At 37.7% G+C, this 15,066-nt stretch overlaps 1 protein-coding gene across 1 annotated transcript; it reads right to left on the reverse strand.

Moving 5' to 3' along the window:
* Positions 1-2,413: 2,413 nt before the first annotated feature.
* Positions 2,414-3,019, reverse strand: LOC140154710 (craniofacial development protein 2-like). The gene has a single exon (XM_072177277.1). It carries the CDS (start codon positions 3,017-3,019, stop codon positions 2,414-2,416), a length of 606 nt encoding a protein of 201 aa, XP_072033378.1.
* Positions 3,020-15,066: the final 12,047 nt, after the last annotated feature.

Here is a 15,066-nt window from a genome sequence, read left to right on the forward strand (position 1 = left end):
AGTACAAAAAAACTAAAACATTTGAAGTAACTTTCTATGCTTTCATGCACAACAGGTAGTATACAGAGACACAATGATTGAAGCAGATAACAAAACTTGCCTTTTGCCAAGCGGAAGGGGGGAGGGCAAGCAATTTTTGGCGAGACGAGAGGGGGGGGAGATTTTGGCACACATTCATGGGGCGCCTTTTAAATAAAACGCGCTAAAAAGGCTTAGGAAAACAGTACGGAAACGATGTAATATGCAAAATTTCCTCGCTGCGGTCGCAACATACATATGTAGGCCTATATCTACATGGTGTCCCAGAGAAAATTACCAATCGAATCAATTTCGACGTAAGTCGAGAAATAGACATCAGAATCCAAAATTCCAAACATCGTAGTGTAGCTCATCTTATTTTGCATTTTATACCCCAATTTTACTGGAATCAGTTGACTGATTGCGAAGAAAGTTTGAAGAAAGATCATTCAACACAATGCGCGCTAGTGGTTAACTTTCAATGGGCTTCATATTTTGTTGTGTGAAATCCTTTGTTCTTTTTAAATCTGTTTCTTGCAAAACATTTAATCAGGCTTTGTTCAAATTTGAAAACCTGCGCGATATTGAAAATGAAAGCTTGCATGTAAGATGATTCTCGGTACTTTGAAATATCTTTTCTCGTTAATGTTGATAAAAATTGTTGCATAAAGAATTATTGCATAAAAAATTCCTTGACTTACTTACTTGACTTGACTTATATGCGCAGGCCGGTGTGGCCCTTTGCGCTCTTCCATCTGGTTGGTGGACGACCTGGTGGTCTTTTCTTGCTGAAGTCATTAATGTAAGCTTGGTGGGGAAGCCGATGTAGAGGCATCCGGAAGATGTGCCCAGCCCATTTCAAACGTCTCCGGCAGATAACATCATTGATGGAGCTAGTGATGTTGAGACTCTGTCTGATGGAGTTGTTGCGGATTGTAGGGAAACTCCAAGCATTGCCCTAAGGCATCGCATTTCAAAGACATCCAGTCTGTGTCGATCGGAGTCACGTAGCGCCCATGATTCTGACCCATAGGTGGCAATAGGGAGGATGAGGGACTGGTAGATCCTTACTTTCAGCGATCTGGTGATGTCATGGTTAGACCAGATGGTATTTTTCAATCTACCAAATGCCCAGGCTGCCAACTTTGTGCGACGTTTAATATCCTCTTCTACTGAGGGCACACTGCTATACCCAGAAAGACAAAGTTATTTACTTTGTCAATGGTCATTTGGTTCAGCATGATATCTCTTGGATCGTCAGACATGATCTTGCATTTTGTCCATATCCAAGAGTGTGGTGTCATCTGCATATCGGATGTTGTTAATGCACATGTCACCCATCTGCACACCTGAGCCTAGATTTTGGATGTCCTTCATGACAAACTCCAGATATAGATTGAAGAGGCATGGTGAGAGAAGACATCCCTGTTTAACACCAACTAGGACTTCAAACCAATCGGTGATCTTTCCATTTACCACAACTGAGCATTTGGTTTGCTCATACATTTTTGCAATGAGGTTCACCAGTTTGGTGTCTACTCCGACTGATCGCAGACATTTCCAAAGGGCCTCCCTCCATATGGTGTCAAATGCTGCTTTGAAGTCTACAAAGTTCCAGTGTATTGGAATGCGTCTTTCTTTAGCCTTTTCATAGATTTGGCGTACTGTAAATACCGCATCTGAGGTGCCTCTGGAACTCCTGAACCCACACTGTTCCTCTCTCGGATGGTTATCTACAGTCTGTTGTATTCGGTTAAGAACCATCCTACAGAATACTTTTCCCGGGATTGACAGGAGGGTAATAGCTCTGTAGTTGGCTGGGTCCAGTTTGTCGCCCTTTTTGTATACAGGGGTTATTAGACCTTTACTCCAGTCTTCAGGGATTTTTCTCTCAACCCAGGCGGTGTTGATGATCTTCAACAACATTTGTTTCAACATGGGTCCTCCTGCTTTCAACACTTCTGCTGAAATCTTATCCCAACCACACGCTTTGCTGTTTTTAAGCTTCTTGACAGCCTCTTCAACTTCATCTATTGAAAAGAGCACACTTTCTGTAGCAGGGTTGACAGGCTCCGGGATGGAGTTAAGTATATTACAGTCTCTGGGGAATTCTGTATTCAGATGTTTACTGAAGTATTCCTCCCAGCACTTCATTACTTCCCCTGGGGTTGTTTTCAGTGAAGCATGTTTGTCTTTGGCTGCAGTTTGAACTTTGGTTTTATCACCTGCTAGCTTTGTGACTTTCTTGAAGAGATCATGGCTTATGTTCTTTGCATGGGCTTCTTCCATTTATTCCACTGCTTCACTTGATATTTGACCCCTTTGTTCAGCTTCCGATAGCAGTTCTTGTTTGGAGCTGAGGGGTTGTTTAACATCAAGACTCTGGCCTTTTTTCTCAAGTGCATTGGCACATTTTCCTGACTTCTTCAGGCAATCCCTTCACTTGTCGAGCCCTCCTGATACCAACTGATTCTTCAGTAATTTTGTTTGTCGTGTCTCTGAACTGAGCCCACAGGTCTTCTACATCAGTATCCTCCAGTTGAAGCAGGGGTTCAAAAGTACCACCAATCTTGGCTCTGAACTCTTCTGCAATCAGGGGGTTGGAAAGTCTACTGACGTCATAGCTTTTCGGAGTTGTTTTCAGGCGTTTGGTTCTGACTGGTGCTGACACCACTTTAGCGATCACTAGATTGTGATCTGAGCCCACATCAGCTGAGCAGTATGGTCGGCAATTCTGGATGGTACTTAGGTTCTCCTGTTGAGTTATGACGAAGTCAATCATATTTTTGTATTTCCCACAAGGTGAAGCCCATGTTACTTTTCTACAGGCTTTATGCTGGAAGTGGGTGTTACAGACTGTCAACTTGTTGAGCATGCAGAATTCCAACAGTTTCTCCCCTCTGCTGTTGATCTTACCAATACCAAACTTGCCCATTGCGGGGGTCCAAGCTTTACTGTCAGAGCCCGTGTCAGAGCCTATTTTGGCATTGAAATCCCCCATCAGGATAAGTTTCTCCTTCTTATTGACTTTCTGACGGTGATGTTGTAGCCCATCATAAAATTCATCACTCTCTGCAAAAAATTTCTCACACACATTAAAGAGGTATTTCGTGATTTTGTTATTTTGTTGAGCAGAGGAATCACCTCAGGTATCACACAAGAAACGCTGAAGATTACAAGATCTGTCTTACAAAAACAGAGTTTGCTAACAAAACAATAAGAACCGCCGGGCCAAGAAAATGGCATTCGATTGACAGATGCGCCAAAACGGCTACATCAGTAAAACTCTTTAGATCCCAAATTAAAACAAACCTTATAGAAATGTACACTTAATACCTCTTAGTTTGGATTTACTTATTTTTATTTTTCTCCCTTTTAAAACAAAAAATCTATTAAAATTAACTGATCTCTTAGCATTTATACTATATTCACAAAATGTCAGCTTTCTTGTGCGATATACGTACGTGAGCAAATGTTATGAAATCCTAATTTATATTCTGCATGTTCTTTATTCATCATTTTTTTCCTGCTTAGTTCGTTCTACATGAATGTATGAAAGAGGGTGGGGGGGGGGGGGGGTGTTTGTATGTATGTAATTGTATTTTATTAGACAAATTAAGAAACTTAGGCTAAGGTTAAGGGGGTGCTTGTTCAGGCCTTTTTGGCCTTCTGAGCATCTCCTCATTCAAATGTGTTGTTTTGCTGTTATTGTATTGTTGTATTTTGAATGAAATAAAGATTGATTGATTGTGATCCACAGCATCATCCCCGTCATCCCCCCACTTTTCTCAAATAAAGTTGAGATTCTTATATCATGTCACTGGAAAGCTCTGGCTACATAATGTTTATGTACAAAACATTTCTTGCAGATTAATTCATTTAGCAAAGATATCGTGAAATTTGAATTTCGTTCTGGTATACCAGAACGAAATTACAACACATTGTCTATGGAGCAGTGTAATACACACAATCATGAATAACTCGCAAACGCAATATCGGAATCAACTGAAATTTTGGGAATAAGCTTTTTTCGTAGATACAGGGTGTCCCAGAATGATTTATACCGCGTTTGAACAAAATATCAAAAATATATAGTTAACAGTGTATCTAATTTTAATAAGTGCAATACAATGCCACACATGTCTCCTACTTATTCTGTGACTTTCATGGAAATAGCTTGATTCGTTTTGGCGTGACATTGCTATTACTGAAAATAGACGAAAACTGCATGTGTGTAATAGACTTGTAATTTACAGTGCAAAGGCATCATAACACATGGATCCTTGATCACCGTCGTCCAGCCGCACTGTGCAATATATTGGAGAAATCCTACATTCTTTGATAGGAAATACACCAAATTTGGCACAGATGTAGAGCTTGCAATGCTAAATAATTCTTGATATGGGATTAAGTGAAACATTTCAATATTACATCAGATATTTAGGTTGAAAAACATACTTTTTATGTGATTTTTACCACAATTTTTACCCAAAAATGTCATTATTACAGAGGATATAACTTCCTCAAGGATCATCCGCAGTAAATTTTAATCTTCTTCATTACGTAGCTGTGGGTTTGCCCATATACTGTGGACATACACTGTAAATACAGTGTTTAGACCTTAAACACGAAATCTAAACACCGATCTCGTCCCCATTTTGTAACGTTTATAGGTCAATTTTATGTTTAGGGCACTCCTGTTTAGAGTTTAAACATGTTTAGATTGACAAGCATTTAGGATTGAAACAGTAAATGTGTTTAGCCTTATGATGCATTTAGATTGATTTGTGTTTTGGATTTAAACATGTTTACATGCTGTGCATTTTGTATCTTCAGTCAAAATGGAAAATCCTTTCATTAATTTGCTCGGAAAAGAATGGTCATTTATGGAAGAGGTATGGAGTGAGACAAGCAGAGTATTTGGGGAAGATGTTGGAGAGGTATTGAAAGGTAAGACGGCTTATTTATTGTTATTTTCATGATTTCATATGATCGCACACATAACCGGGACTCGCCATTACATGATTATGATCATGATGATTAAGCAACAAATAACAATCATCTTAATCTTCGCTGTTGCGTTCAGCCTGTCCGAGAATTAAATCGTCACACAATACTGACGTAATTCCTACATTGTCCAAAAGCATCCAAAATGCTAACAACATGCTAACAACATGCTAACATGCTAGATGACTGTTATTTGTTAAGCTTAATCACCATGTAATGGCGAGTCCCGGGTACGTGTGCGTTCATATGAAATCATGAAAATAACAATAAATAAGCCGTCTTACCTTTCAATACCTCTCCAACATCTTCCCCAAATACTCTGCTTGTCTCTCGTCATATTCTTCCATAGATGACCATTCTTTTCCGAGCAAATTAATGAAAGGATTGTCCAATTTGATTGAAGATACAAAATGCGTATTGCTTCCTTCTCGGCTACGGCACAAAAGATCGAATTTTGTCAAAATCGTCTGCGAGCTGCGTCTGATTGACCAATCGAAATTGTTCTTTTATGTCACGTGGGACAAAACCGCGCTATTTAAAACATGGACGTGTTTAAATCCTGAACATGTAACTGGAAGTGTTACTCTTCGAAGCGGGTGTCCTACAGTTTGACGAGCATCTTTTGAATAGGCGTCAAAACTGTAAACATGTTTTCTACTAAACGTTTAGCTATTTTGTGTTTACATTTTTTTCATGTATTCACGATGCATTTAAATCCTAAACATGTAACTGGAAGTATCAAACTTCGAAACACGTAAATATTTACCAACTGTTTAGAACTTCAAATGTTTGCAATCTAAACATGCAGAGGAAAGATGTATCACAGATTTAAACACAAAAAATACTTGTGCTTAGACTTTAAACGTGTTTAGTTTACTTGCAAGTGTTTAAATCCTAAGCACTGTATTTACAGTGTAAATGCATGCTGTGACACAAAGGACGAACCTTCTCTATACTTTTATGAAAAATCCATCTCTGCCGGCATTTCAAATGATGAAACTCACACACCTCAATAATTGTCATGATGCAGTCATGTCTACAGTAGAATTCATCTCGACCTTTGCAGGACTTAAACCCCATTAAAAGCTATTAAACCAAGATAACACTCATTGAAGCAGCTCAACTGATTAAATCAGATCTTCTCTGGTTGTGCACAAGTGTCTGTTTTCAATGTGCGACATCGCAATAAAGCTGGTATTATAGCTTCAGTTGGGTAACCGATTATAAAGGAAACGAAAGGAAACAATGGTATGTGTATCTTTGTTCACGAAATGAGACAAAGACCTGCTTTTTGTTAACCAGCATTCTTCAAAATGAGCAACAGGGTTTACCGTCGTAACTAAACCGTTCGATCAAATTTTTTTAAATTGACATATTTTGTACATTAATATGTGTAGATAATAAATCAGTAAAAAAACAGGGGGTGCCGGACCTCACTTTTGAGCTACAGCCGTTTTAAAAGAGGTGTACATTTCCAAAAATCTCTGTACACTTCAATGGCAAAATCAGCAATTTTCTCAAAATAGACGACCTTTTGCGTTGTAGAAAAAAATTGTATCGATCAAATTTTTTAAATTTTATATATGTTATGAAAAATAAAAAGCTCTGCAAATCGCGCAAAAAAAAATTGGGGGTACCGGACCTTGTTTTCACGTAAATTGACCAAAATAGGTCAAAAATGCATTTTTTCTGCGACACCATGCGTAGTTAATTGCGTACATGGATATTTTGGTGCGTACCAACGCGCTGGTATACACGCGCAATCTGATGCCGGATAAGCGTTCGTTTACGCATATGGCCACAAAAAAGGAATTGTCTGTTTACGCAGGAAAGTTTTCACTGTAAAAAGAGTTACCTAAGAAGTTACCATAATAGGAACAATGTCGATTATTAAGACTTTATGCCTTATAAATATTCTTACTAATTTGGTGTATTTTGGTCATAAACGGGTGTAAGAAAGACTCCCATTCCGCAATCGGCATAAGATATTGGACCAAAGAGTTATCAAGTTACACAAAGTGAGGAATTTTCAGCTTTCACCATGTTCACCTGACTCGGTCGACCAAAAAGAGGATTTATTAAACATGTTAAGAGGGCGCAACACTAAATCACTCCGCATTTTATGTAACAACGAAATTCGGCTAATATAGTCCATTGTGAATATGAGATTGTAGCGACCATATCTACCGACATGTTCACTTTAAATCACTCAATATCGGCTCATATGAATTCGACAAGTGTCTTTAATGATAACATGCAGATAAAAACCGGACAATTGATCTAAAAAGCAATTTTCTGTGGCGGATTAAGAGAAAACCCGATTTTGAAATGTGAGTGGTGAGTTTAGTATATTTTTAGCTCTTTTTTTTGCACCGCAAATTAGCGAAAAAAGTCAATGGTCATCGATATATGCCGACAAAAGTTTTGGAATCTAGAGAAACAGAGCTTTAATTTGATACCAAATTTATTTTGCCAAGTATTGCAGGGACGCCAGAAATGGCGCTTGAAGTAGGCCGAAATCACACGTTATCCTATTAGTCAGGGAGTGAAGGCAGTTTAGGTAGAATTAATTCCTCAATCGACGATTTTTGTATCAATGGATGCAGAGTATATTGTAGTATTGTATAACAAAAATCGGCTAAAATCTACTTTGGGCAAATTTTTTATAACCCCTTGAAAGTTGCACTTATTCTAACTTTGGGCAAGTTTAATTCCGAAGACGTAAATCAAAATACAATTGCGAAGCGTGGTCGCACGCGGCTATCGCGACGGCATTACGCGCTGACACATGAGCGACAAATTTTGCGTATAGTGCGCATACACCGTTTACCGCGCTGACTCACATTTTATTTATTATCCTTCCGCTGACACACGGTTCGCAGCATTGATTGCATATATTTTGCCATTCATTGACGGCGGACTGTTTACGTTTGTTTTGCCAATAGATTAGCTTAGATTTGCGGATTATTAATTGGGAATTTTAGCATAATAGCTTAAAAGATATTTCGAAGGTGTCGTATTTAGTATTAGTCTAAATAATATTATATTATGCACCTATACGCTGCCTGCTATAGCCCACTAGGTCTAATATTTAAAAAAAAACCCAAAAAACATGTCTCTCGTCCTCGGCTCTAGTCCGGGTCTTTAAAAAAAAAAAAAAAAAGGAAGAGTTGCTTTTTTTATTTCTTAAAATGATCGCAAAATTGGTGCAAATACAAATAAACTTAGGGCTGTTTTAGCGTATAGGCCTACAATAATTTATGTCTGAAAAAAAGACAAGGGCTTAGTTATTTTGTTGTTCTGTCTGGGAGGGTAGGGCCCCTCTAATTAGGCTGATCACAAAACCTTCCATGATGTTTGGTTCTTTTAAGTGGATCGTAGACACACACACTAGATCACACACACTAAAAAAATTGGGTGTACAATTCACATATATTTCCGTCGGCAAAACATGCTGCATGTACACCCCCAATCATATTGGTCTATAGCGACAGCCCTGTGTTCACGTTTAATAACTCTTGCTTACATTTCTTCCCGAAAACAAAATAACATTAAATTACCATAAGGACCTATTAAACTGATATCGGATAATATTGCCAACAATTATTTTAATCAACAGATCAACATTTAGGCCTATTTTATAATCATAGATTATGGTATAGGCCTAATTAGTATCAAACACACGCGATAGGCCTATCACATGTAGGCTATAAGCGTGTAGTGTGCCAGCAGGTAAATACGTAGGCCTATAGTCATAGATACTATTTGGCCGTCAGTTATATTATACATTAGCAAAATAAAAACACGATAAATCTACTGCATTAGCAAATTGCATATAGGCTTATAGACTAACCGTAGGGCCTAGGCCTAGACCAAACTGTTAGCAGACTAAATGCTTGTTGGACCAAATGGTTTGTAGACCAAGTGGTTTGTAGACGAAATGGGTTATAATTTATTAGACCAATGGTTTTAGACTTATTAGGTATTAAACTAAACATGCTAAATGGTTATCGAACCAACTGGTTAAAAAACGGAATAAAGGTGCACGGAAAGAATGCAAAAAAGAGGGTATATGAGAGAAAGCCAATCCACGAGATACTTAGGTCTAGATAACTATTAATTTCCTTTGAAGGCTTCTTGTAATGTCTGATATAGGCCTACCGATCTAGTCTGGCCTCTACCATGTAGTTGTAAACCTATAATAACTTTTTCATAACAAAGTCCTATACTTTTTGACATTCTTGTCGACCGTTCTGATAAGTTTGTATTTATTTAGGCCGTATTAGTGTTAATGGCTATGGGCTTATTTATAGACCTATGTAAGGTCTAAATTGATTAGACGTTTAGTAGGCCTATACTATAATGACGTATAGGCATAGGTTTAATGACTAGGCCTAATTACAATTAATTGGTGAATGACATCAATGTATTTTATACATAAAATATATTACTTAAATATTTATTTTTTCGTATCCATTCAACAAATGGGGACATTTTGATTCAGGTATGACAAATGGGTAAAAGTTGCAAAAACTTTAAACGTGATTATCTCAAAATGGCCATTTTTGTGATACGCCACTATGTCATCCGAGCGACAAATTATTGCACAAGGTGGCGATCAATTAGACACCGACTTCGTGTGTTGTGTGATGTGACGCTCTGGTTTACGCAGTATGCAACGCCAACACGCTCACTTGTTGCGCGAACGCAAATACAAAACAGTAAGCGTGGACGCGTTAACCATGTTTGCGTAAATGCGGCTTAATAGTCGGAAACGTTCGTGATTTGTGTATTTTTACTGTAAAATAGTGATTTTCAAATGCCTGTAGATATTTTTGCCCAGGGTGGATTTTGGTCGATTTTGGATATGTGATTGAATAATTGAAGCCACGTCTACCAGTACAAAAATTGTCGATTGAGGAATTAATTCCAGCAGACACCCTATCTAGGGCTCTCACTCCCTCACTATATGGGGCGCTGAATTAGTGCTGCGCCCCCTTGTAACGGCCGTCATTATGAACGCGTTCCTTTTACATTCTTCGCGCAAAATAAGAGACGCGCTTCACAAAATGTGTTCTATTTCCATCAAGATGATAAACAAAGATTACAAAAAGTCATCCTCATGAAAAATTATTGGAAAAAACACTTTATTGGCCGAGTAGGCGCCTTCAAAGTCTAAAAATGCGTCCAAAAATCCTCAATAAGGCTCATAAATGGATTTTAAGGTTAATAGACATTGTTAATCTGCATGAAGCCGTTTTGCTGAATATTCAGTAGGCCTACGCAAAAAGATCGCAATTGTTACCACTGGAACGGGGGGGGGGGTATTTATACTTGAGACTCAGTAATAAATGATTTCCAAAAGAAAATGGTAACACCGATAATCTAGAAAAGAAATTAATCTTGGTTCAAAGACGTGCTCAAATTGTCGTCTGTCACTAATTTTGTGAGTTTTGTATAAACTTTCGCATATTGGAGGAAAAGTCGAAATATTCGATTTTCGGCATTTCGGCACTGATCTTTAAAACATCATTTCTCTTGAATGGAATGTCGCAGAGACATGAAATCTTCGGTGTTGAGCTTCAAATTTTCTCAAGTTTACTTAATGAGTTATAAATGTGGATTTTGAAAACTTTTAACACCTTGTAACGGCCGTCATTATGAACGCGTTCCTTTTACATTCTTCGCGCAAAATAAGAGACGCGCTTCACAAAATGTGTTCTATTTCCATCAAGATGATAAACAAAGATTACAAAAAGTCATCCTCATGAAAAATTATTGGAAAAAACACTTTATTGGCCGAGTAGGCGCCTTCAAAGTCTAAAAATGCGTCCAAAAATCCTCAAAAGGCTCATAAATGGATTTTAAGGTTAATAGACATTGTTAATCTGCATGAAGCCGTTTTGCTGAATATTCAGTAGGCCTACGCAAAAGATCGCAATTGTTACCACTGGAACGGGGGGGGGGGTATTTATACTTGAGACTCAGTAATAAATGATTTCCAAAAGAAAATGGTAACACCGATAATCTAGAAAAGAAATTAATCTTGGTTCAAAGACGTGCTCAAATTGTCGTCTGTCACTAATTTTGTGAGTTTTGTATAAACTTTCGCATATTGGAGGAAAAGTCGAAATAGTCGATTTTCGGCATTTCGGCACTGATCTTTAAAACATCATTTCTCTTGAATGGAATGTCGCAGAGACATGAAATCTTCGGTGTTGAGCTTCAAATTTTCTCAAGTTTACTTAATGAGTTATAAATGTGGATTTTGAAAACTTTTAACACCTTGTAACGGCCGTCATTATGAACGCGTTCCTTTTACATTCTTCGCGCAAAATAAGAGACGCGCTTCACAAAATGTGTTCTATTTCCATCAAGATGATAAACAAAGATTACAAAAAGTCATCCTCATGAAAAATTATTGGAAAAAACACTTTATTGGCCGAGTAGGCGCCTTCAAAGTCTAAAAATGCGTCCAAAAATCCTCAAAAAGGCTCATAAATGGATTTTAAGGTTAATAGACATTGTTAATCTGCATGAAGCCGTTTTGCTGAATATTCAGTAGGCCTACGCAAAAGATCGCAATTGTTACCACTGGAACGGGGGGGTATTTATACTTGAGACTCAGTAATAAATGATTTCCAAAAGAAAATGGTAACACCGATAATCTAGAAAAGAAATTAATCTTGGTTCAAAGACGTGCTCAAATTGTCGTCTGTCACTAATTTTGTGAGTTTTGTATAAACTTTCGCATATTGGAGGAAAAGTCGAAATATTCGATTTTCGGCATTTCGGCACTGATCTTTAAAACATCATTTCTCTTGAATGGAATGTCGCAGAGACATGAAATCTTCGGTGTTGAGCTTCAAATTTTCTCAAGTTTACTTAATGAGTTATAAATGTGGATTTTGAAAACTTTTAACACCTTGTAACGGCCGTCATTATGAACGCGTTCCTTTTACATTCTTCGCGCAAAATAAGAGACGCGCTTCACAAAATGTGTTCTATTTCCATCAAGATGATAAACAAAGATTACAAAAAGTCATCCTCATGAAAAATTATTGGAAAAAACACTTTATTGGCCGAGTAGGCGCCTTCAAAGTCTAAAAATGCGTCCAAAAATCCTCAAAAAGGCTCATAAATGGATTTTAAGGTTAATAGACATTGTTAATCTGCATGAAGCCGTTTTGCTGAATATTCAGTAGGCCTACGCAAAAAGATCGCAATTGTTACCACTGGAACGGGGGGGGGGGGTATTTATACTTGAGACTCAGTAATAAATGATTTCCAAAAGAAAATGGTAACACCGATAATCTAGAAAAGAAATTAATCTTGGTTCAAAGACGTGCTCAAATTGTCGTCTGTCACTAATTTTGTGAGTTTTGTATAAACTTTCGCATATTGGAGGAAAAGTCGAAATAGTCGATTTTCGGCATTTCGGCACTGATCTTTAAAACATCATTTCTCTTGAATGGAATGTCGCAGAGACATGAAATCTTCGGTGTTGAGCTTCAAATTTTCTCAAGTTTACTTAATTCGCCACTTGCACGGTTCCGCCATTATGCACTATATGTGGGAGAGCCTCGAACTGGCAGCATACATGAAAGGAAGAATTACGTAACCTTACACAGAATGTTATATGACTGGTTCAATTCCCATTCATGTATGCTGCCAGTTCGAGGCTCTCCCGCACATAGTGCATAATGGCGGAACCGTGCAAGTGGCGAATGAGTTATAAATGTGGATTTTGAAAACTTTTAACACCTTGTAACGGCCGTCATTATGAACGCGTTCCTTTTACATTCTTCGCGCAAAATAAGAGACGCGCTTCACAAAATGTGTTCTATTTCCATCAAGATGATAAACAAAGATTACAAAAAGTCATCCTCATGAAAAATTATTGGAAAAAAACACTTTATTGGCCGAGTAGGCGCCTTCAAAGTCTAAAAATGCGTCCAAAAATCCTCAAAAAGGCTCATAAATGGATTTTAAGGTTAATAGACATTGTTAATCTGCATGAAGCCGTTTTGCTGAATATTCAGTAGGCCTACGCAAAGATCGCAATTGTTACCACTGGAACGGGGGGGTATTTATACTTGAGACTCAGTAATAAATGATTTCCAAAAGAAAATGGTAACACCGATAATCTAGAAAAGAAATTAATCTTGGTTCAAAGACGTGCTCAAATTGTCGTCTGTCACTAATTTTGTGAGTTTTGTATAAACTTTCGCATATTGGAGGAAAAGTCGAAATATTCGATTTTCGGCATTTCGGCACTGATCTTTAAAACATCATTTCTCTTGAATGGAATGTCGCAGAGACATGAAATCTTCGGTGTTGAGCTTCAAATTTTCTCAAGTTTACTTAATGAGTTATAAATGTGGATTTTGAAAACTTTTAACACCTTGTAACGGCCGTCATTATGAACGCGTTCCTTTTACATTCTTCGCGCAAAATAAGAGACGCGCTTCACAAAATGTGTTCTATTTCCATCAAGATGATAAACAAAGATTACAAAAAGTCATCCTCATGAAAAATTATTGGAAAAAACACTTTATTGGCCGAGTAGGCGCCTTCAAAGTCAAGAAATGCGTCCAAAAATCCTCAAAAAGGCTCATAAATGGATTTTAAGGTTAATAGACATTGTTAATCTGCATGAAGCCGTTTTGCTGAATATTCAGTAGGCCTACGCAAAAAGATCGCAATTGTTACCACTGGAACGGGGGGGGGGGGGTATTTATACTTGAGACTCAGTAATAAATGATTTCCAAAAGAAAATGGTAACACCGATAATCTAGAAAAGAAATTAATCTTGGTTCAAAGACGTGCTCAAATTGTCGTCTGTCACTAATTTTGTGAGTTTTGTATAAACTTTCGCATATTGGAGGAAAAGTCGAAATAGTCGATTTTCGGCATTTCGGCACTGATCTTTAAAACATCATTTCTCTTGAATGGAATGTCGCAGAGACATGAAATCTTCGGTGTTGAGCTTCAAATTTTCTCAAGTTTACTTAATGAGTTATAAATGTGGATTTTGAAAACTTTTAACACCTTATAAGAGGGCGCAACACTAAATCACTCCGCATTTTATGTAACAACGAAATTCGGCTAATATAGTCCATTGTGAATATGAGATTGTAGCGACCATATCTACCGACATGTTCACTTTAAATCACTCAATATCGGCTCATATGAATTCGACAAGTGTCTTTAATGATAACATGCAGATAAAAACCGGACAATTGATCTAAAAGCAATTTTCTGTGGCGGATTAAGAGAAAACCCGATTTTGAAATGTGAGTGGTGAGTTTAGTATATTTTTAGCTCTTTTTTTTTGCACCGCAAATTAGCGAAAAAAGTCAATGGTCATCGATATATGCCGACAAAAGTTTTGGAATCTAGAGAAACAGAGCTTTAATTTGATACCAAATTTATTTTGCCAAGTATTGCAGGGACGCCAGAAATGGCGCTTGAAGTAGGCCGAAATCACACGTTATCCTATGGGGCGCTGAATTAGTGCTGCGCCCCCTTGTAACGGCCGTCATTATGAACGCGTTCCTTTTACATTCTTCGCGCAAAATAAGAGACGCGCTTCACAAAATGTGTTCTATTTCCATCAAGATGATAAACAAAGATTACAAAAAGTCATCCTCATGAAAAATTATTGGAAAAAACACTTTATTGGCCGAGTAGGCGCCTTCAAAGTCTAAAATGCGTCCAAAAATCCTCAAAAGGCTCATAAATGGATTTTAAGGTTAATAGACATTGTTAATCTGCATGAAGCCGTTTTGCTGAATATTCAGTAGGCCTACGCAAAAAGATCGCAATTGTTACCACTGGAACGGGGGGGGTATTTATACTTGAGACTCAGTAATAAATGATTTCCAAAAGAAAATGGTAACACCGATAATCTAGAAAAGAAATTAATCTTGGTTCAAAGACGTGCTCAAATTGTCGTCTGTCACTAATTTTGTGAGTTTTGTATAAACTTTCGCATATTGGAGGAAAAGTCGAAATAGTCGATTTTCGGCATTTCGGCAC

Source organism: Amphiura filiformis, chromosome 6 (assembly GCF_039555335.1).
Source record: "Amphiura filiformis chromosome 6, Afil_fr2py, whole genome shotgun sequence".
Taxonomy (NCBI): Eukaryota; Metazoa; Echinodermata; class Ophiuroidea; order Amphilepidida; family Amphiuridae; genus Amphiura; species Amphiura filiformis.

Coding starts and splice junctions, on each gene's coding strand:
- LOC140154710 (XM_072177277.1), bottom strand. CDS start 3,019: ATGGGGGATTTCAATGCCAAAATAGGCTCTGACACGGGCTCTGACAGT.